The sequence below is a fragment of the Pinus tabuliformis genome, chromosome 2_2 (assembly GCF_031772625.1).
Source record: "Pinus tabuliformis cultivar Carrire ecotype Pingquan chromosome 2_2, CPIR1, whole genome shotgun sequence".
NCBI classification, from domain to species: Eukaryota; Viridiplantae; Streptophyta; class Pinopsida; order Pinales; family Pinaceae; genus Pinus; species Pinus tabuliformis.
In genome coordinates, this window is record NC_142300.1 from 257,458,518 (window position 1) to 257,482,476 (window position 23,959).

General features: G+C 37.4%; 1 protein-coding gene and 1 pseudogene across 1 annotated transcript; both read right to left on the bottom strand.

Moving 5' to 3' along the window:
* Positions 1 to 233: 233 nt before the first annotated feature.
* Positions 234 to 989, bottom strand: LOC149192272 (NDR1/HIN1-like protein 1; annotated as a pseudogene).
* Positions 990 to 13,539: 12,550 nt separating this feature from the next.
* On the bottom strand, positions 13,540 to 19,639 carry LOC149192273 (folate synthesis bifunctional protein, mitochondrial-like). Its single transcript, XM_089404511.1, has 7 exons — positions 19,571 to 19,639; positions 19,427 to 19,479; positions 18,961 to 19,250; positions 18,588 to 18,640; positions 16,453 to 17,171; positions 15,493 to 16,083; positions 13,540 to 15,108 (listed from the first exon to the last, which is right to left on the bottom strand). The coding sequence occupies exons 6-7, from the start codon at positions 15,578 to 15,580 to the stop codon at positions 13,616 to 13,618; spliced, it is 1,581 nt and encodes a 526-aa protein (XP_089260637.1). The 5' UTR covers positions 15,581 to 16,083; positions 16,453 to 17,171; positions 18,588 to 18,640; positions 18,961 to 19,250; positions 19,427 to 19,479; positions 19,571 to 19,639; the 3' UTR covers positions 13,540 to 13,615.
* Between the last annotated feature and the right edge of the window lie 4,320 nt (positions 19,640 to 23,959).

Sequence of the window (23,959 nt, forward strand, 5' to 3'; positions counted from 1 at the left end):
GATCACCTTGAAATTAGAAGAAATTGAAACTTGATCTCATATGGGTGTAATTCTTATCAACATCAAAAGATTGAAATAGAATTGAATGATTCAACTAGAATTGATTGATCCAACTATACAAGGTTGTCCCTTTTTTACATATCATCTTCTTTTGTAGATGTTTAGAACTCTCAATGCAATAGAAAATACATTTCCAGCTGCACATTATTGCTCTAAACTAGACATTATAATGTCTATACCAATGACCCTTTCATCCTCTCGGAATTCAGGTGCTCTCACACGACAAGAGCCAAGGGAACAGAATTCTGATATAAAATGGGAGCCAAGACACTAATATCCTTGGGGTCTTGGTAGAAAGGGGGCAATGCACACTCGACCGTGATTTGCTAATCCAGGTACGAGGCGTACGTGCTCTAGCTGTCATAGATGACACTGATCCTATAATTGGGGTTAAGTGACACCACCGTGAATTGCAAGATGGAAGTGAGCAATCTGTCTCTCACATTCAGCTCGTTGATTGTAGCATTTTGCAGGTAGAATCGTGGCTCGTTCGGATCGAGCGCTAAGAAGATGACGAGGATCACAAACAACACAATGAAGAGAAATGCCAACAGATCCTGTAGAAATCTCCTGAAGGGAAACTCTTCCCACCAGTGGAAATGGTGGTCGCAATCATTGCGTGTCACACATCCCTTGGCAGATATGGCTAGATTTTTTTGCTTGGTCCCAATGCAAAATTCTAGCCACAAATCAACGGAAAAGCACCAAATTAGCACTGTAATGCTCAGAGCCCTACCACTTCTGATGCTTGGTGTCAAGCAGGAAATAAGAAAATTGAGTTTAAGAAAACCCAGGAAAGATAGACTCTTAAAGAACGGATTGAACACATAGTACTACTAGAATCTTTAGTGCGCTTACAAAGAAAATTCGAGTGGGTCGTTACGGTAACGAACTACCGTAACTTCTACCGTAGCATTTATGAAAACCATTTATGATGATCGGGTGGTGACAATATTTTTAATCATTTAACATCTCAAATCAACGGTCCAAGATAGTACATGGTGGCACAAAGGGGAGTTCATTTCAAAGGGAAATGCCTTACGACATAATTAATTTCCATCTATATATACCTGGTTAAATTTTAGATATATTATATTTAAAATTGAAACCATCATATAAAAGTGTAATTCATATATGTTATTTATTGGTATCGTCCTTGAAATCACAATGCACTAAATTTGACATAGAATTAAATTTTTAGACATAATTTTAAACTTTGCAAAATAAAAATTGTAGGACTATTTATATGTAAATTATCATATATACATTTTTCATTAAATATCCTAAATTTTCATATCAATTATTTTAAATTACATTAAAATTAATAAATTTAAAAAAAATAAAATAGAATAAAATTAGTCTATTTGTATAAATTAGAGGATTGAAAGAATACTTATCTCATGATAAATCTCATTTGCATAGATTTAAAAAAAAAAAAAAAAAAATACTTAATTATAACTTTATTTTATTTTTGTGGGGTGAATGTTTGTTAACTAAAAAAATTGTGTTTCCATTAACTAAGACATTCTTTCAATAGTCTCTCATATAGGAGATCTAACCATGACAAAAAATATACTTTCCTTAAACTAAACATAGATAGTTTAGAGCAAAGAGATACAAAGATATTCACGCCAAAGCTGACACTCAAGGAAGATTAGCCATGTATAAGAGGGAAAAACAAAGGAAATCAACAAAAATAACTACTAACTATCACACTTGTCACTGAGGGGTATGAATATGAGCTTATAATCTCAGTAGGTTCTTGTGGACCATCAGGAGGTCTTCTTGCTACCGGGGGAATGCTCAAGTGGTGCTCAATCTACTCAATTCTTTGATCTAGATCACATAAGTGTATATGAAAATGTTCTAATTAATGGAGAATATCCAGGTGGTATTCATGATTGTCCATGATATTCCTCGATAACAAAAAAATATTTTTCCAATATTGATCCCCAATCTGCATCTTAGAGGGGAGTCATTCGAGAAGAGCGGTCCCCTTCTACTTTAGTAAGTTGTTCCTGCATATTGCGTGGTGTCAGTTCCTCATAACGAGAAGCAAACCCCTTTAATAAGAATTTATTTGAGTATGTTCCTAGTGGGCTCTCTCTCCGTTTTAGGTTTCCCCAAGTGTAACATGATGTAATAGCCCTCGTGATAATTCCATCTAATAAAAGTAAATAAAGTCCACATAGGAGGTTGAATCCAATCATAGTAGCCTCACATTACATGTTTACCCCTGTTGGCTCGTTACTTGGATAGATGTGTGAGGAGGGTGTTACAGAGTGGTATCAGAGCATTGTTCACCCCTCGGACTGGATGAGAAGTGTGTGTTTGTCATGCATGCATGTCAGTTGCCTGTGTGTATATTACACTTGCATTCCATGTGCTTATTGCATTTTCTTGATATTGATCATGATGGTAGTAAGGTTGTCATGAGGAATTTGATTTTGATTTTTTGGAATGCATGGTCATGAGTATATGATTGGTTACATATTGTTACATGTTGCTTACATGTAGATTTTATGTTTCCTACTTACATCCTTGTATGTTAGGCTACATTCTTGTAAGTTTGATTGCATGTATCAATCTTGTAGGTTGATTGCAAGAATTGATTGCTTATGCTCGACTACATGCCTCTATGCATATGTGTAGTTGATTTGGAATTTTTATGCATGCTAATGGTTTCATGTGGAAATGTGTACAATGGAGTAATGGTTTTCGTCATGCATGAGGTCATAGCATGCATTATTCATATGGCCTTGCATTGATGACTAGACCCTAGCTAGAATGATGTTTATGCCTTGATACACTTACTTGTTGTATGTATATATGTTGTTATGTTTATGATATACATGTATCATGTTTATTTTTTGATCTTGCAGACAAGGTATCCTCCCCGAATTATACTAAGGTACATTGATTTATTGTGACTTGGTTTATCTGACATATTATGCATTGCAGAAAAGAGACCAAATGACTAGCAAGGTGGTAGACTACATAGAATCTCCCTATGAATCAGATGGGTAGAATTATGTGGAACACTCTTCTGAATTGGAAAACACATTGAGAAGCTTGAAGGAAGATATAAGGAGTTGTAAGGCAGATAAGGACTGGATCATACATGCACAAGAGAAACAAGTATAAATTAAAGCTATACTACTTCAAAGTTTGTTAGACTTGCAGCGACAAGGGCCACTTCCGATCAGCCATGCACATTAGGATAGAACTAATGGGGTATATGCAAGTAGGTCTCTTGGTAAACATAAGTCAGATAGATATGACAAGGTGAGAGATGGTAGGTTGTTGTACACTCCTGATAGGAGGGGTGATGAGCACACATACTATTCTAGTTTTGGTTCTAATAGACAACATGATCGTCATCACTATCATCCTTACTGGAGCAATGATAGGGGATACTTTCCATATGAGTTTAAGGAAGCGAAGCCACCTAATTTTGATGGATATGTGAAGAAGCCGAAAGATGCAAAGGCTTGGATATTTGGGATGAATAAATTATTTAATTTGCATGAGCACACAAATAACATGAACTCTAGGGTAGTGATCCTCATCTTGAAAGGTAAAGAAGAAATTTGGTGGGAAGATGTTAAGTGGGCCAGAGACATCAAGACAGATGACTTGAGTTGGAAGGAGTTCAAGAGACTTTTCAAGAAGAGGTACTTGTTAGAAAGGTACTACGATAGTGAGGCTAAAGAGTTCTATGATCTAAAGATGGGATCAATGATAGATGAAGAGTACACAATCAAGTTTCTGGAGCTATTGAGGTATGTAACATATCTTACTGATGATAAGGCTAAAGTTTAATGATTTGTCAGTGGTTTTCCATTAGCATTTAGAGATCGGATTGAGTATGATGAGCCTCGGTCACTTGAGGAAGTTATTGGGAAATTGAAGCATTGCTATGAATAGTCAAAGCGTAAGAATGAATCCCAACAATGATGGAAAAGGAAAGACAAAGGTAAAGTTAAATGGAAGCCTAAGAGGACAAGGCCTTAGCATGTAGATGAGAAAGAGAATGTGGCATCGCAGAAGAGATTCAATGCAGCTAGACAAGGACATGGGTCATAGTAGCAACATAGAGGTGTTGGTACTAGTCGACTGGAGTGTTGGACATACAATAAGGATCACCTTAAGAGAGATTGTCCACATAATCAGGGTAGTAGGCCTTAGATATACAATGCCCAGGATGCACAAACTGTTGGGGATGTTGGTCAGAGTATTCCACGTATCTATGTAGCAGTGGACAATAGGTAGGCAGAACACCAGGAATCTATCATTGAGATCGACGATAATATTTGTGATCAAGTTATTTCTATTTTTATTAACCCTGGATCTAATTATAGCTATGTTAGTCCTGACTTGGTGGAAAAGTATGGTTTGAGTAAGGAATTACATGCAAAATCATGGTTAGTGTAGATGGCTACAGGTACAAAGAAGTGAATTCATCATTGGGTAAGAGCTTGTGCATTTCAGCTTAATGGTATGCCTACAACAACACATTTGGATTTATTACCATTGGGATCATACAGTATGTTGTTGGGCATGGATTAGTTGTATTTTCATAGAACCAAGGTAGATTGTTAAGACAAAGCCACTGAGTGTGTTGATTGCAATGGAGAACCGAGAGTATTGCAAGGTAACAAGAAAGCCACATTATTTAGGATGGTGATAGCTATGCAAGAAAAGCTTAGCCATAAGAAAGGGTGTATGTTAATTGCAGTACACATTTCTAGTGACAAGGGTAAGGAGGTTGAGAATGCAGATGTGTTGAGTAGGTACCCAGTTTTGCAGCGGTTTCAGGATGTATTTCTTGAGGACATTTGAGAGTTGCCACCTCACAGGGAGGTATAATTTTCTATTGAGTTACTTCCAGGGGTAGCTCCATCATCAAAAGTGCCTTACAGGATGAGCACACGTGAGTTGGCTAAGTTAAAGTTATAGTTGAAGGAAATGTTGGACAAGGGATACATTATGCCAAGTGTATCACCATGGGGCACACTAATATTATTTGTGAAGAAGAAATATGGAACTCATAGATTATGCATTGACTACAAGCAATTGAAAAAAGTGACCAACAAGAACATGTACCCTTTATCGAGGATTGATGATTTGTTCGATCAACTGAAGGGAGTGGAAATATTGTCAAAGGTCAATCTGAAATCCAAATACCATCAGGTACACATCAAATAGGAGGACATTTACAAGACTGCATTTAGGACCAAGTATGGGCATTATGAGTTTGTTGTACTTCCACTTTCCTTAGCTAATTCTCCAGCTACATTTATGTGCTCGATGAATAGTGTGTTTCATTCGTATTTGGATAAGTTTTTTATTGTGTTCATTGATGATATACTGGTATATTCTAAAATGAGGAAGAGCATGTCAATCATTTAGCAACAGTGTTGAGGTTGTTGAGGGAGCATGGGTAGTATGTTAAGCTCAACAAGTGTCGTGTCTTTCAGACTTAGGTACATTACTTGGGACATGCGCTCTCCAAGGAGGGCATTGCAGTAGATCTAGAAACGATAAGGGCCATCATGGAGTGGGTAGCTCCTAAGAGTGTGGATGAGGTAAGATCTTTCATGGGTTTGGGAGGTTATTATAGGAGGTTCATTAGGAACTTCTCGCAAATTGCTTATCCTATCACATCATTGCGTATCCTATCACATCACTGCAAAGGAAAGGTAAGAAGTTCGAATGTACAAAGGAGTTTGAGGCTAGCTTTGAGTAGCTTAAGCAGTTGTTGACACATGCACCAGTGTTGTAGATTACGGATCTAGACAAGGAGTTTGTAGTATGTAAAGATGCTTGCAAGAGAGGACTTGGTGGAGTCCTTTTGTAGGATGGATAGGTGGTATGCTATGAGTTGCGAAAACTAAACGAGCATGAGAAGAACTACCCAACACATGATTTTGAGTTAACAACAATCATACATGCATTAAAGATGTGGAGACATTATCTTCTTGGGAGGAGGGTTTTACTTATTAGTGATCTTATTGGGTTTAGATATTTGTTTGACTAACCAAATCTGAATGCGAGGCAAGTTAGATGGTTGGCCACGATCAATGAGTTTGATTTAGAGATCAAGTACATCAGAGGTAAAGAGAATAGGGTGGAAGATGCTCTTAGCAAGTGGGTATAGGTAAATCACTTGGCAACTATGAGATCCTATGGGATCGACTTACAGAATAGGATATTGTAGGCAGGTTAGCAAGATGTCAGGTATATAGAGATTGTGCACAAGTTGCAGCAAGGTGTTGGTATAGGTACAACTTATATTACAGGTGCATGTACATGTGTAGGTATAGGTACATGTAGTGGTATAGGTACAAGTGGCAATATAGGTACAGGAACAAGTACAAGTACAGGTATAGGTGCAGGTGCACATAGTATGGATTATTGTCTTACATCAAATGGATTGGTCAGATTTAAAGACATGATATATGTTCCAGATAATAGTGAGCTCAAGAAGGTGACCTTGAGAGAGTTTCATGTGAAACCTTATTCCAGCCACCTAGGTTATCAAATGACATTGATTGCAGTGAATATATATTATTATTAGCTGAACTTGAAGAGGGATGTAGCAGAGTTTGTGGCTAGATGTTTTGATTGTCAGTGAGTGAAGTTAGAGTGCAAACATCTAGGTGGACTTCTATAGCTAATTGCGATTCCAGAGTTGAAATGGGAGGTCATTTCCATGGACTTCATCACAGGGTTGCCAAAGACAGTGAGACAACATGATTCCATCATGGTTGTTGTGGATAGGTTAAAAAAGGTTTCGCACTTCATTTCCATGAAGTCTACATTCTCATATAGGAATGTAGCATAGGTATTCATCCAAGATATGGTCAGATTGAATGGTGTTCCAAAGAAGATTGTGTCAGACAAGGATGTGAATTTCACTTCCAATTTTTGGAAGGAGTTTCTTGCAGGTTTGTGCACAGAGTTGGCCTTCAATACAACTCATCATCTGCAAATAAATGGACAGACAGAGAGGGTAACCAAGATATTGGAGGACATGTTGAGGATGTATGTGATGCATCAACAACAAAAGTGGGAAGAGTATCTCCCCTTGGTAAAGTTCGCATACAACAACAGTTATCAGGAGTCATTGAGGATGAGTCCTTTTGAGGCATTGTATGGGAAAAGTTGCAATACTCTCATCAGTTGGAGTGATCTAGTTAACATGGTGTTGATTAGACTAGAGATGTTGGAAGACATGGAACAAGAAATGTAGGCAATCAAGAATAAGCTAAAGGCAGCACATGATAGGAAGAAGAGTTATACATATTGAAAAAAGTTGTTTAAGGAGTTTTAGGTTGTGGAATAGGTGTACTTGAGCATCAAACCAAAGAAGAGCTCGTTACAAATTTGATCATGTACCAAGTTAGCACCACGGTTTTGTGGACCCTTTAGTATCATTGAGATGATTGGGCTAGTAGCCTATCGACTTGAAATGCCTCTGATAGTGAAAGTCCATGATGTTTTCCATGTGTAACTACTTAACAAGTATGCTAAGTATGTTGATCATGTGATTGAATGGTCTATATTGCAGGTGGAACCAAATGGAAAATTCCCGCTGGAGCCTTAGTGTATATTGCATAAAAAGGTGCTCATGCTGTGGAACTGAGAAATCAAGCAGGTTAAAGTGCATTGGAAGCACTTTAGGACCGATGAAGCTAAATGGGAGATGGCAGATCAGATGTGGGCTATGTATCCTTCCTTGTTTGCTAGTTGAGGCAAAGTAGTTTTGGTATGGTGTTTTGGTATATGTTCTGGTATATGTTTTGACGATTTTTCTATATGTAGATATGTATATGTATGTAAATACCACCATGAGCTATGTTATAAAGCTCCAATAAGAAGTATGGGTGTCATTTCATTATGATGTCATGTTATTATGTTGTTATGTTGGTTTGCTTTTAGCAAGGGTTATCATTGTAAATATTGCATCGAGCTATGTTATAAAATTCCATGGGTAGTATGTTTTCTTTTCATCAGTTTTTCTGAGGTCTTGGTGTGCTCTAGCACTAAGAACGATGTTCCCCAAGGGGGATGGTTGTGTAATAGCCCTTGTGAAAATTACATGTAATAAAAGTAAATAAAAGAAAAATAATAACCACGGTTGATGGGACACTTATTCCAAATTGAATGTTGGGCAAGACATCCTAAGTGGTGTTCATTTGGTTTATTATGGCTAAGGAAATTGGCAAAGGCAATGGCTAAGGCTTTGGAAAGGCAAAATGGAATTTTTGACACATATATTTATGAAAATAATGGAAATTAGGAGAGAAAAGGGAGGTGAAAGGTCACATGTTGCATGTGAGGAGGAAAATGAAGAAAATAGAGGCCTCACTAATAAAAAGGATTCTTAGGATCAATGGGTAACATTTTATCAGTTGATTTTTGGAGCTCTCTCATTATTATCTCTCTCACTCTCTCTCACTCTTAGATTTTTCTTGGAGCAAGAAAGGCAAAGAAGGCAACAGGAAGGAAAGATCAAGTAGGGAAAGGCAAGATCAAGCAACTACAACAAGATTCTCTGCAGGTATCGATTTGCATGTGTATTTTCCTTGTTAGATTTGGCATGCATGGTATTGCATGTGGTTCTTTGGTGTTGTGGCATGGGTTTTCCCAGGTGTAAAATTATTTTCAGCCTAGCCTTGTCATTTCAACATAGCCATGGTGTGATGGGGTTATCATGTTTTGGTTGAGCTGGATTTCTAGATGGATTCGAAGTCGAGTGGGGTGGATATCCAAATGATAGAGCACATGACCTAGTGGTCCCTAAACCAGACTGTGGATCACAGTAAAGCCACTGGCCTAGTGACCCCTGAGCCACATTGTAGGTTGCAGTAAAGCCAAGATTGTGTTGCCTTAGTGGGCCTAGGAATACTTGCCAATGAATGGAAGGATATACAGTAAAGCCAAGAGGTGGTTTTCTCTCAGTTGGGCCTAGTAATCCTGGGTTTGGAATATGCGATAAAGCCTGGAGAGTGGGTCTCGATTTAGGGCCTAGTGATCTGGGTTTGGATTGCGGTAAATCCCGAGAGACTAAGAGGCAGGAAAATTCCTCACAGTGTAGGTGGAGAAATCCGGTGGAGTTCATGCTTGTTTGGACCAGTGATTGGGTGGAGATCAGAATAAAGCATGTTATGATGTGTTCATTGTGTTAGCTTAGTGATCTAGGATGGATTATGGTAAAGTATGGTTTCCATTGATGAGGGAGAGGTGGTTTAGCCTCGATATTCCCTGGTTGGTTCTGTTGTTTTGAGTTCCACATTCATGCTTGGAATATGGCACGAGGGTGAATGGTTGAAGAGAGATTTGGCTTAGCCATTCTATGGGCTGGTGGAACACGAAAGTCCCATCCTGGGTTTGGTTTTTGCATCATTAATGAAATTTTATTTATCCTGGTAGTTCTATGAGAATTTTGATGGATTATATGTGGTCTATATGGATGTACTTTCATGAGTATTTTTGTTGTTATTATGCTGGTTATATATGTGTTTTATGACAACAACTATGTATGGCTCTCAACATGTTTTTGCTTGTAAATGAATGGATAATGTGTCTATGACCTAATAGATGATAATGCAGCAAATGACATGAGGGAAAAATGGTTCATAGAGATTCTCAAATAAGTATGAGATCCCTACACTTAATTCTATTGTTTACACCTGCATGTTATATGTTGATGATATGTTTGATGAAATGCTTGGCATGGCTAGTAGGGGTCTGATTAAGGCCTTGTTTAAATTATTTCTTTTGCATCATTTTTTCCCTGTTCTTTGACTGATCTTAAGCTATTATTCGGTTCTGGGTAGTGACTTAGGCTCTGGTCCTGAAAAGGTAGCTCAAATCCCAGTGTCGCTGGCATAACATTAGAAAATTGGGTCTCTAGACACTAGCAGGCGAGCCTCTGAGAGTAACTTTAGGTTTATGGATGTTATCACGCCTATAGCATGAGAGTGACTGAGGCTTAATATATCCATAACATCAGTGGGACCTAGGAACATGATGTTTGAGTGGCTGACATGTCTTCTGAGGTTTTTGTTGCTAATGTGGATTGGTTAGTTGATGTGTTCCATCGATTCCACTTCATTAAGGTCACATAGGAGGTCGAATCCAATCATAGTAGCCTCTCGTTGCATGTTTACCCCGGTTGGATTGTTACTTGGGTAAGATGTGTGAGGAGGGTGTTACACATAGCCCCTTTATCTCATCATGACTAACCTACTTGGTAAATTTCCCGATGCGAGCCTCAACTCCACCAAAGAAATTAGACCATAGGGATAAAGAGAGTGGCTCATACAAAATAGTCTTAGGACCATGCTTGGAAAGAAGAAGTGGCCAACCCAAATAAGAATATCGATAACCAACCATAGGGGGGTATTATCCCAATTTCACCCCTCCACCATGTATCCTCCTCACCATAACCCACATACCCATAAAACGACCCCTAAAACCACTTGGTAAATATCCAATTACACACCTGAGGAAGACTGTGATTATGACCCCCCCTCTTGGATTGCACCGAAAACACTAAAGACAATGCTAAGGTGTCCCGACCTCTAAAGAACCATTTTCCACACAACCACAAACATAATAATAAGCCAAGAAAAGAACCAAACCAGCCACAACACAACAACAAGGTGAGAAAATAAAGATGGGGGCATTGGACTAGAGGGGAACATACCACAAAAAATTTCATATAATCGTTGTTTCTCCCAACTATTTCCCTGACCCCTAGCCACATAGTTACAAACACGCTCCCAAAATCTCCATGCAATCACTATAAAAAGCTCATGAACAAAATATAATCTCTAAAACATAAGAAGGAAACAATAAAAATATTCATTATAAAAAAATGGAAACCAAGGATTATACATCTTATATTCAAGCAAGAAAAGATCCTAATTCTATTGCAAATAGTAAAAAGGAGGGGTAGTGAACAAATACTAATAATGATAAGGAAAAATATGCAAGTTTCTATCCTACCCAGTTTCTCGTCCAGCGTTATTGCATATTAGCCAATTGAGCTTATGAAAACCAATTATGAGATTCCATTAATCTTTAACTTTAGTAAGGCAAAACCACCAAGGCTGGAAGCTAACTGCTACCACTCCTAGGTATATCCTTACCTAAGTTTGATGATCCCTCATGTTAAGCTGACTTTCGAAGCATCTTGCCTCCTAGATCCTTTCACATTTGGTCTTTTTCACTATAGGATGCAACCATATCTCACATAGATACTCGATAGCGTTATTTTTTACTGGAAAATATTTCAGAGCTTTTAAGCTCGCTAGAGCTGCTCCACAATTTGCGCTCAATTGGATTTAATTCTCTCCTACAATGCACAAACTTTCCACACTTCTCAGCACTTGAAGCCGCTAAGATATGTGATGAACGACTCCATGAATTTAGTATATTTTCCTATGATAGCCTTCACCTACCTCAGTAAAATCTGTAAATGCTAAGTAGCAAACTGCCATGATTAGATCCAAAATGTTCACATGGTGCACATGGTTGAAGGCTTCGACTAGCCCACGAACCATCTCTCACTTTTCTTTGACTTGTGCAGGTTGGTGCATTTTAATAGCCACCCCATTCATTGAAGACAGGTTGCCACATGCCCAGACCTAGTAGCTAGGTAGGGAGATGGCAACACACCCCCACCTTCAACCTTGATCATCACCCCATTCAAGGTTATTTTAAATTATTATTATTACTATTGATTATAAAAAGGTTTAATATATGTGTTAAACATATATACATTTTAAAAAACATGTAACATTATTCTTAAAATTGTAGATTCATCCATGTCACCTTACCATGTAAGTTCTTAATTTGTAATTAGCTCTTGTTACTATACTATGGCTTATCAATATCACATGTGCAATATAAAATGTGTTCATATGATATTTTTTTTAATTAACTTTTTTGACATAAATTAATTAAAAGAGCATAACTAAGTTGGAGTTAAATCTTAACTCTTGATATATAAATACTATTATAAATATTTTTGCATATTCTAATAGAGATTAAATCTTTACCATCTATTCACTGATAATTAGATTATTGTCAAATAAACATGTCTATAAAAAAAATATAATTTATATAAAAATAATAATAATTAAGATATCCAATAGTCTAATTTAATTATTAGGTATAAAATAGAAACATATATTATAATTTTTATTTCTATAAAATTTTAAAATTTGACAGGGGATACAATAGTATTATTATAATATTTTATAATTATTAAAAATACGCTTATTAATATAAATTTGATAAAAAAAATTCCTACAAAATATTATAAATTTTACCATGATTAAAATCCATAAAAATGTTACACAGTTCTCTCAGTTCTCTATTGATTAGTTATGATTTTCGCATTTTAAAATTTACAATTTCAAAAATATTATCACTGCGCTAAATTTAGGGTTTCGGATACATGTGTGATGGAAGCTATAAATATTAATAAACACAAAATTGTCACACAATTCTCTCGGTTCTCTATTCGTTATGAGTTTTGTATTTTAAGATTTACGATTTAAAAAATATTTTCGCTATTGATTAGTTATGATTTTCGCATTTTAAAATTTACAATTTCAAAAATATTATCACTGCGCTAAATTTAGGGTTTCGGATACATGTGTGATGGAAGCTATAAATATTAATAAACACAAAATTGTTACACAATTCTCTCGGTTCTCTATTCGTTATGAGTTTTGTATTTTAAGATTTACGATTTAAAAAATATTTTCGCTATCCTAAATTTAGCGTTTCCGATACATGTGTGATCGAACCTACGCGTGGAAAAGGATATGGCCCAAACGGATCCTGGATCCGTGATGGGCCAGTGATCAACGTGTTTTTATTGGTGGAACCATGAGTAAGAGAGCAGTTATGCAATGGCATGTGGCCAATAATCTTTATCTTCGGCCGCTAACAATAAATAACTTTGGGTTAAGCAAATAAATAAATTTCAGTTAAGCAAACGGATTATATATTTATGTAAATATATAATAATTTATATGACTAGAGTGAAGACAGATACGCTGGCTCTCCTTGCCAATGTAGGGAGTAGTAAATTGTATATCAAAATTTTGGCTCAATGATGAATATTTTCTGATATATTCTTTAGTGCTCAGTAATAAATTGTGAGACGCTTTTTTCAAAACAAAAAAACTAAAATTACGTCCATAAAGGCCCTATTTGGTCTTTGTAAAAGATAAGGAAAAGGATTATATAGCTGAAATGACAAACAGACTAGAATGGATTAAGAACAACGCTGCCTGTCTTATCCTTATCCTTGGTGCAAGGACAAAGTCCTGACAAGCATTTTTGGACCTCAAGCATCATTGCAATTAATCCATGTCCGAAGTTGTGCAAATCAAACCATTTTATGTAGTTCTTTGTATCAATGGATGCCTATAGAATGAAATGGAGGAGAGATGACTTTTCTTGCCAATGTACCTGAATAGAACTGGTAATTGAAGAACAACAAAGACAGATCGAACATTCTTACAAGTTAGTTTGACCTGTAGAGTGTTCGCCTGCATAAGGCATCACAAACTTTCACAGCATCCAAGTTATCCTTAACATTATGTACCCTTACAATGTCAGCCCCACCCAAAACCCCAGCTGTCACGGCAGCAATTGTAGCAGGATCCCGTTCATCAGCTTTTGGGCGACCACAAATTTTTCCCAAAAAACTTTTTCGGGAGGGTCCAATTAAAATAGGCCCATGAGAAGCAGCCACACTGTTGGCTGCAAGTCCTTGTCGAACAGCTGATAGACCCCTAAGAAGTTCCAAGTTCTGCTCAAGCGTCTTAGAGAAACCAATACCAGGGTCTGTTATAATTCTCCATGCAGGTATACCAAACGATTCTGCATTCTTTATCTGTAACCATAACTCATTAGCAACTTCTTTACATACATCCCCATAGGTTGTATTTTCATCGTTCTGTATTGTTGACGGTTCCCCCCTCATATGCATTAAGATATAAGGGACACCGAGATCTGCAACTGTAGAAAACATGTTGGGATCCAAACGACCTCCAGATATATCGTTCACAACATGAGCTCCATTTCTTACTGCCTCAGATGCAACTTTAGCATCGAAAGTATCTACTGATAGGATTTTACCTTCAGCTTCAGGAATCTGCACCACTGCTTCTAAAACTGGCAAAAGCCAAGACAATTCCTCCTCTGTTGAAATGCTTGATGCTGTTGGCCTGGTTGACTGTGCTCCAATGTCAATCATATCCGCTCCTTCAGATATTATCAGTCTAACCTGATCAACTGCATTCTCTACAGACGTGTACCGTCCTCCATCACTAAAACTATCTGGTGTTAAATTTAAAACACCCATGACATGAGTTTTTCTCGACCAATCCAATAACTCATTTCCAATGGGCAAAACTCTCTTCATTCCCTCTCGTCCCATAAGGTCTTCCCCTCCAAGTTTCTCCCATGCCTCAAATATGCCGCCATTTCTTCCCGACAAGGCGTGCCAACAGGCAACAGTGTCGTTGTCAGCTACCAATCCAAGAAGGTCTACAAGCGGAGCAAGAACAAAGGGTCGCTCCCACAAATTCTGATGGGGTATTTTGAGCGTATCCGATGAAACCTTGAGCTTGCCATAGAATAAAATTTCCAAATCAATAGGCCGAGGCCCATACCTTATGCCCTCAGTCCGGCCTAATCCCTTTTCAATTTCTTTCAGAACTGTCAACAAGGCATGCGGACCAAGTTTTGTGATTGCCCTTATTGCAGAGTTAAGGAAGCAAGGTTGATCAGTTACATATGCAGGTGCGGTCTCGTATAAGTTTGCGTGCTTTGTAATACAGACACCAGCTTTCCCCATCATGCTCAAAGCTCTATTGAAATTTTCAACTCTGTTGCCAACATTGCTGCCCAAAGCAATGACCACTTCCTCCTCCGGGGAGTGAACTTCAATGCAAGATTCAGAGGCTGATGAGTATGCAAAGGAATCCCAAGAAGAATAAACCCGCCCCAAAGCTGCAAAAGATAGATCCAGAGACAACTGTTTCAATGAAGGATTCATGAAAATGGTTTATTTGCCCATTTGCATTAGCTTAGACCAACTGCCTAACGCGCGGGTGAAATTCAGTGCTAATGTCTAGCGCATACATACATACAGAAAGAGTGTGTGGGCCCTACCACAAGAGGCTCTAGCATAGAGAATGAATTTGATATAAGTCTGCCTGTAGAAGAGGCTCTATTACTTATATTCTAATTTACTGAAACTTATCTTGATATTACTGCCCGGTCATTGATGAAACTTGGAAGTGGTTTCTATCTTATGCAAATGCCCAACAAATAAAATCACATGGAAGAGAAATTAATGAAAGAAATGAATTTATTATGAGGTAGAAGACTTACCAGCATTCTGGGAACCCCACGGACTGATTCCTCCAAAGCCAAGTCTGAATCCTCTATAAAAGAAGCGTGGGCTGACTCCAAGCCTCATATTGAGACGGGTTTCGTCAAACCCAAATGCCCCTCAGATTGGATACTGGAGTCAGGCCGAACTGGAAGACTGAAGAGCTGTCAAGTTACGCCTTCGGAACCTTTACGTCTATAGGGACTCTGGAACTCTTATAGTTGCGCGCTTCACTGACTTCCGGTACAGCTATGAAATCCTGTCTGAAAGAATCAATCCCAATGCGGGGGGTTATATAATTGGTGGCTCCAAAGGCAAAGGTGAAGATACAGGGCTCCGCGGTTCAAATCCCTGAAGGAGGGGGTGTTATCTCCATACGTAGAGGGTAAGGGAGTATATAATGAATAGAACCAGTGGAAGCTATCCTTCCAGAAATCCATTCAGGAGCTATTTGTCCAAGGAGGTGCAACTGCTCCTCAACTTCACCTGCGAGTACAAAATATTAAGCATCCAATCATCTGCTGACGCATATTAGCAGCAGATACACCCGACTTGCACTCCTCTATCGTCTTCAACTCTTTTTCATAGACCTACAAAGTTACAAACAGTCTTTAGTACTCAAAGGGGAAAATTTTACTCAGAAGCTCAAAAAACTTTACAATTTCAAAGTGACCTGCAGTATGATCTCTGCTACAATATATTTTGACGTATAACATGCATTCAGTTTACAACACAGCATGCAACCAACCCAGAATCAGCCAGAGCAGATAAAGTATTAGCAACTACAAAGAACATCACAAAGAAAAGTCATTGCAATTTGACATGATATGCCAATGCAATTTCCAAGGCACTAACGAACATGGGGTAAAGCTTGGTCTGAAAAGCAATTTAATGTCATTGACTTGAATCAACTAATTATGAACAAAGTAAAACCACGAAAGATAATGACAAGAACTTACCTCTTGCAACACTGGCATTATGATGGAGTCAATGATTTCCTGATCTGATTGAGACATTCCATCGATATGTATCTTGCAAGCCTCCTGAATATTGTTACTTGTCTTTTCAGCTGGCTCTGAAACATTCGATTCTCTACCAATGTCCAGCTTGCAAGGTTCAGCATTGCTTTTCTTAGGAGATTGTAAGCACAGTAGGCTTGTTTCAGAGCAATTCTTAGTTGTGTCAACTTGCAGTGTCTGGGATTCATCTACACCGAATCTGAATCGCTTTGAACTTTGAAGCATGCAAGGGTGGAGTATTAGGGAACCCTTTCACTGGAGTGTTCTCCAAGTTGAATGTTTTTCTATCATGCTGAGGATATGTAGAGTTTCGCATCACCTTCTCATTCTTCTTCGATATGGCAAATGGATTTGCAGCCCTCCTCAAAGGTGATGACTTAAATGAATCCACAGAGTTACCCCATTCACCGGATTTGGCAGGTGTAGAGAGTACAAGGGACTGTGGAGATTGAAAACCTTGAGTGAGGTCATCATCCAAATTGGCTTCCTCTGCCTTCCTTTTCAGAGGTGTTGAACGGGTTCCAGGCTGCTCACAAGCAAGAGGAGCGGAGGAATCTTTTTCTGATCTGTTAAAAGCTATTGCTGCCCCAAAACTGTTTACTGTTTATACCCTTTTCCATAAGTAGGATACATACGCAGCGACATTTTTCACTCAAACCCTGAAAAAGAACAAGCCTTCAGGGAATTTCGTCTGGATCTTTTATCATTAATGTAAACAAAGAAACACAATCTATAAATTCCCACTGTTTTCTTGAAAAAGGAATCAGAAGAATTTACATTTTAAATGGCAGAAGGGATGAGTGGTGCAACCACAGAAACAGTCAAGCACAACTTTACCTTAATCTGGTCTCGTGCCATTGTCTGTAACACCCTTGGTTGAAACTAATTTCAACTGTGAGACAGTTATGACAGTTACCCCCTTCTTCCTGATAAAAGAGGGATCTCAAGGGAAAGAAGGGTTCTTCTTTCTGAAAAGTCCAAGGGGACAGAAAGAAAGGTCTGTGGAACTGGGAGGACGCTGCCAAGGAGTAATTCCTGTGCTGGGCATGTGCCAGTATAGACTCCGGAACAGATCATATTCAGATGGTATTGGCTGGACGGTGGTGCTGATGCCAGATACTTGAGTCTGACAAGCTGTACATACTGCTCTGGAGTGGAAGCTCGGGGGAAGAGGACGTAATTGCCCTTCTCACGGTAGGTAGGGAGGATCAGATTCAGTCTTACAGTAATTCTGGAGAATCGAGTGAACAATTAAGTAGTAGCTGCTTATGTTTCTTGTGTTCACTTTTGTTTTAATAAAGTAATGAGTTAATCCTGGAATCCTACTTCCTTCTGTGAAATGTTTTTGAGATTTTTTGAGATAAGCATAATGATTATAGATGGAATAATGAGCGAAGCCTGGAATCCTACTTCTGTGAATTATTTTTGAGATAAGCATAATGATTATAGATGGAAAATTTCTATTAATCCTAGAATTAATAATGTGGATGATGGAAGGTAATAATCTTGAACAATAATTAAGTTGCTGCAGTGCAGTGTGGGTCATCTGCTAAGGCCCAGAATGAGACCCTTAGAAACAAATGGAAAAATATCTTCCATTTAATTACCGTAGTAAGGAAACAGTTACCTCAGCAGATAACAATTAGACTGGGTTGTTGAGTTAGGCTAAGGGAAAACATTACGCGTGAAAGAACCTGTAAAGTTCTGGGTGAACAAGTTTGGGTGACTGCTCTTCCCTGTTATCAAATTATTCCTATTAAGCTTGTTTTAAAATTATCCCCGAGGAATGGTGGAAAAGATTACCCAACAGGGATAAACATAAAGATTGTAAAATCTATGACATCAGATCCAGAACAAGGCTGGCAAGATAGGGTAACGAGTAATTTCTTGATTTAGGAATTTGTTAACTAAAATAAAAAAGTGGAAAACAATTTAAAAGAAAAAAAAATAGAACTAAATAAAAAAATAGAACTATTTACCAGCAGCATGCTTAAATAATCTATTGCAGAAATTAAATAGAAATTAGATCAATGTTATGGATTATTTGTACAACAGAGGATCGAAGAGGTTGAGACCTGGCAACTGAGGGGTAATAGAAGCCGGGTCCGGTCCTCTTCGAAACTCGATTCTGGATACAAACAAACAAATGTGGAACGAAAACACCGTTTGGTACAGCCAAGAAATTCTCAGAAACCAATTCAGAAATGTTACAGACGCACAGGTAAACTTGCCCACTAAATTCCATGAATATCAATGGCGCTTTATGTAAATTCACGACAGTGGTTGATAACTAAGGAAACTTTTTACATTCAAACAGTCGAACATATGTGGATTGAACCCTCAACATTTCAAGAATCCGCTCTCATGTTCAGACGCATGAGAAAACTTTAATACATACTATAACTAAAACCCGTAAGAACCAATTGGGATTAAACCCAGAAAAATTACCATATAGAGAAGGGGAAACATAGATTAATTCGTATTGTTTAACAGACATTGCAACAGGATTGCTCATTCCAGTAATGAGAGTAATATGGCAGCCGAATCACCTATTCGGTTCTCAGTTCATACAATTACTGTCTTGTAACCCTAAGCTAGAAGCAGAACAACATTATCAATTGAAATGTCGGCAAGACCGGCCATAGATTAACTCTATTTAATCATCTCCGGAAGTTCAAAAGGTGACTTTGCGTTGTCTGGAAGTGAAAGAAAAACCCTCAGTGACTAGAGTAACCAACCTGGAGCATGGAAGAGAAAAATCATAAGTGGTTGCCACTGCAGGATTCCGAACTGTTGAGAAAAGGAGTTGCTGGGCGATACTTAACCTGCAATCAGATTTAAGAGTCAAGTTAGAGAAATTCCAGCGGAGACTGTTAAAGAAGTAAAGAAAAACAGGCCTGTAACAATATAGTACCTGTAGAGTGGTGGTGGGGTCACAATGCACACCTGAGTCAGTGAAACAAGACTCTGTAATTAAATGCCATAAGCATTTATCAGTTTCCTTTCTCTTGCAAAGGATTCGATACTGTTTCTAGAGAAAACGGTTTCCAACCATTACCTGAGGAAGGAAGCTGACCATAGCCTTTCCTTCACCTGTGGATGCAAGGCCGAAACCTGTAAGAACCCCCTGCATTGACAGTGCAACAAATTAGGGCTTCTAAATAGATATAACCGTCAACGAGGGAAAAATCAGGAAGCCTAATCTCTTCAAAATATACAACAGGCAACATACTCGGTATAGCTGCAAACGAGACAACCAAACTTGCAGGTTGCAGAGTGCTGTTGGGCAGAGTTTCCACAATCCACCGCACCGCACCACACGCAGGTTGTTGGGCAGAGGTTCCACAATCCTTAACAGCGCATACAGGGTCATTAACAAATGCGAAACTGCAAAGATGAAAAAAAATGCCAGGTGTCAACCTTAGAATGAAAGGGACGACGAAAGTCTCTTTCAAAGGGAAAGCCTATCGGCCTAATAAATATCAAATATATTTATTTTATATATTAATGATTCACTGATTAAACAATATATTAATGATTCACTGATTAAACAAATCTTTATATTTTAATATTTATTCATTAATATTATATGCATGAGACCTTTTTATTTTATTTCAATATGAAAATGTACCTAGGTCTTTTTCTATTATTTGAATATTAAATATTATGCTCTGTTTCTATTAGAATATATTCATCATGGTTAAGTCTATTCCTATTATAATTCTAAATATTTATTAATATTATAATTGTAAAAATTTTAAATAAATCTACCATATATATATATATATATTCATTCATTTTCACAATTAAGATTAATTTTAGAAATTATTTTATTTATTGTTAATATTCTAATTTAAATGAAAATCCATTTTCTGAAAAATAAATATTAGGAATAAAATGTACTTATTAAGCACTCTCAATACAGAGGAGATGTTGTAATATTATGCTTTGTCTTATAAATATTTACAAGCTATTTTTAAACTCTAAATCTTTATAACACATAATGTTTTTCTCTACTATTACCTATTTAAACAAATAAAACTCCAAAACAAAGAAAATTCCAATAAATTTTCGTTTCTTCTTGAACAGAGATCTATCCTCAACGTTTATGTTGAATGTGTGCCCCCAATTATGCCGCTAATAGACAGCACAGAAATTCATTTCATGATATGGTTCACCATAGAAGAGATGGCATAATCGTGGAGACAGTTTGGCGGAGCTTCCATTTCATTGGTTATCAAATCAAATCGCATCGGAGTTGACCCACAAATAATCACAGTTCTGGCAATTCTGACGAAAATTATCCGTTTGTAGAATCTCGGGGCTCCCTCGGGCTGAATCTCCGGGTTATGTTCCTAATACGACCACTGGCGAGGAAAAGATTTTGGGGATTTATCCCTCGGTTGGAGGTCACTCTTCTCCTGGATTTATAGAGAACCTTAATAGTCGACCAATGGGAAAGGTACTATGATATATATAGGACGAGAGACCAAATTATTTATAAAATGATATTGACTTTCTTCAGTCATAACAAGCCTGCAAACGCCACTATATTTTTTAATATAAATATTTGATTTAAAATGTACCCTTTTCACTACTTTTATATGTATAAGTTAATCATGTTTTTCCTCATTGAAAAATCTTAATTTTATTATGAAATAAAATTACATTGTATATGCTCCATTTTATTAAGACAAAGACCTAAAACGGTGGCATAAACACTAAAAAACACCTTGAAATTATGTATAAATATTTAGCTACCTTGTAAAAATACTTAACTATTTCTTCTTTTCTTCTTTTCCATAGATCTAAAACAGTGATAAAACACTAAAAAGCAACCCAAGACTGAGCAAAGATCTAAAACAGTGATAAAACACTAAAAAGCAACCCAAGACTAAGCAAAAATATTTAGTTACCTTGCAACCCAGGACTAAGTAAAAATAATTACGTAGATTAGCTATACCTTGCAAGCGAGGACAAAGTAAAAATACTTAGCTACCTCTTTCGTCCTTTCTTCATACTTAGCTACCTTGTAAAAATACGTAGCTACGCATTTCTTCCTTTCTTCATACTTAGCTACCTTGTAAAAATACTTAACTACCCATTTAGATTAAAAGTAATATTTAGCTACCTTGTAAAAATACTTAACTACCCATTTAGATTAAAAGTAATATTTGCAATTACTTGCTGATTTGCTTCTAATGGCGTTGGGTTTTCGTTATCTAAGTCCAAACTCTCAAATATATGATAAGTAACCTCATAGCAAGATACCTTTTATTATAAATGTTATTATTTTTTAATACAATACCTCATTAACCATAATTAATAAGTAAAATATACTTAATTGATGTTATACAAATATTGAACAAAAGCCTAATGGATTCTATATATACATCTCACTAAGCCTAATGGACTATATATATAGATCTCACTAACATGGTCAATACGTGAAAGTTGCAGTGTTTGTATCACTGGTTTAAACACTAAGAAAACTATACATATTAAATGTTTGGTAAGTGATAACAAACATCAATTCATAGTTAACATTGAAACAATTACTTCATCATATATTTCAAATTACTAAAGAAAAGAAAAGAAAAAAAAACAAACAAACATACGAATTAATGAAATTATAATTAGATGCTAGCTTTTTGAAAATATGTACAGTTCAATTATACAGTTCATACATGAAAACATGAAAACATCTCGATTTCATTTCATTTATTTTCACATTTCATATTACCATTGTTACACAATTGTATCATATGGAGAACCACCATAATGTATTAGTTCAAATAGAATTTTTGTAACACCATCCTCCCACATTTCTACCCAAGTAACCGACCAACTGGGGTAAATATGTGATGAGAAGTTACTATGATATGATTCGACCTCATAAGTCACATTAAGGAAGTGGAAATGATGGAAACACACCATAGAGACCTTCAACATCAGCAACAAGACTTTTAAGGACCATCCCAACCTCTCAGATAACCAACCCCTGGGTCCTATTAACGTTTTAGACCACTTGACCCCCGGATTCTCCCATGCTATGGGCCTGGAAATGTCCAGGAGGCTCTAGACACTCTCATCACAAGGCATGCCAGTGTCTAGGGGCTAATTTGGTCATTGTTGTGCCAACATCCCTAGGATTTGAGCCACTTTTTTAGGCCAAGAGCCCAGGTCACTGTCCAAAAGTCTTGTTGGGGTTTTAGACCACTTGATTCCTGGATGCTCCGATGATATGGGCCTCAGAGCATCCAGGAGGCTCTAGATGCTCTCATAACAAGGCATGCTAGTGTCTAAGGACTAATTTGCTCAGTGTTGTGTCAGTGTCCCCAGGATTTGAGCTACATTTTCAGGCCTAGAGCCCAGGTCACTGCCCATAATTGAATGAAAACTTTAGAGCAGAAAGATAATAAGGAAACAATGATGAAAATGCAAACACTTGAACAAGCCCTTGAATGGACCCCTACTAGCCATGACAGGCATATCGTCAAAAATATCACAAATGTGTAATCTACTGGTGTAAACAAAAAATCTATGAATATGGGTATCATAATCATCTGAGAATCGCTAAGAGACATAGATGCCTCAACACAATAGTTGTAATTTCAGCCATTAGGTCATATATACATTGTTCATTCATTTACAACTAAAAACATGATGAGAGCCATACATAGCTACCGCCATAAAGCATATATATAATCAACATAATATCAACAAGAATACAAAGGAAACCACAACCATATGATCCACATATAAACCGGTATAATACTCATAGAAATACAAGGAGAAATAACCTCATATTGATGATACAAAATCCAAACCGGGATGGGACTACCATGTTCTACCTGACCATGGAATGGTTGAGCCAAATATCTCTTCAGCCATTCAATCCCATGCCATATTCCAATCATGAATGTGGGATCTCATAAAACACATCAATCCAAAACCATCCAAGGCTTCTAGAGGCCAACCCCCTCAACCCATCAAACAGTGATTCCACCTCACGGTCGGACATCACAAAACCATCATCAGATTGGTCTACATCTAAGCTTTCCAGGGTTCCACAACGCTTTTTCTAACCAAGGCTCCAGGACTAGTAAATCAACCCATAGCTTATACCAAACTCAAACGTGGTTGTACAACCAAGGCTCCAGGACTAGTAACTCAACCCACAACTTATACCGGGCTCCAGAGCGATTGTCCAACCAAGGCTCTAGGACTGGTAACTGAACCCACCTAGGGCTCTAGAACGTTTTCCAACCAAGGCTCTAGGAATTAGTAACTCAACCCAAGCTAAGGAAACATGAGAACCAACCAAAAAACAAAGAAAATGAACCCACAACACCATACCTATCTAGGAAATGACAAGGCTAGGCAAATCCATTATCAATCTAGGCAACCCTCCATGCCAATGACAAATCATAACCAAGAAACCACA

Excerpts from the sequence above, each read along its gene's own strand:
- LOC149192273 (XM_089404511.1), bottom strand. The coding sequence starts at position 15,580 with ATGAGGCTTGGAGTCAGCCCACGCTTCTTTTATAGAGGATTCAGACTT. Across the intron at positions 15,109-15,492 it reads GTGGGGTTCCCAGAATGCTG|CTTTGGGGCGGGTTTATTCT; the intron begins GTAAGTCTTCTA and ends TATCTTTTGCAG.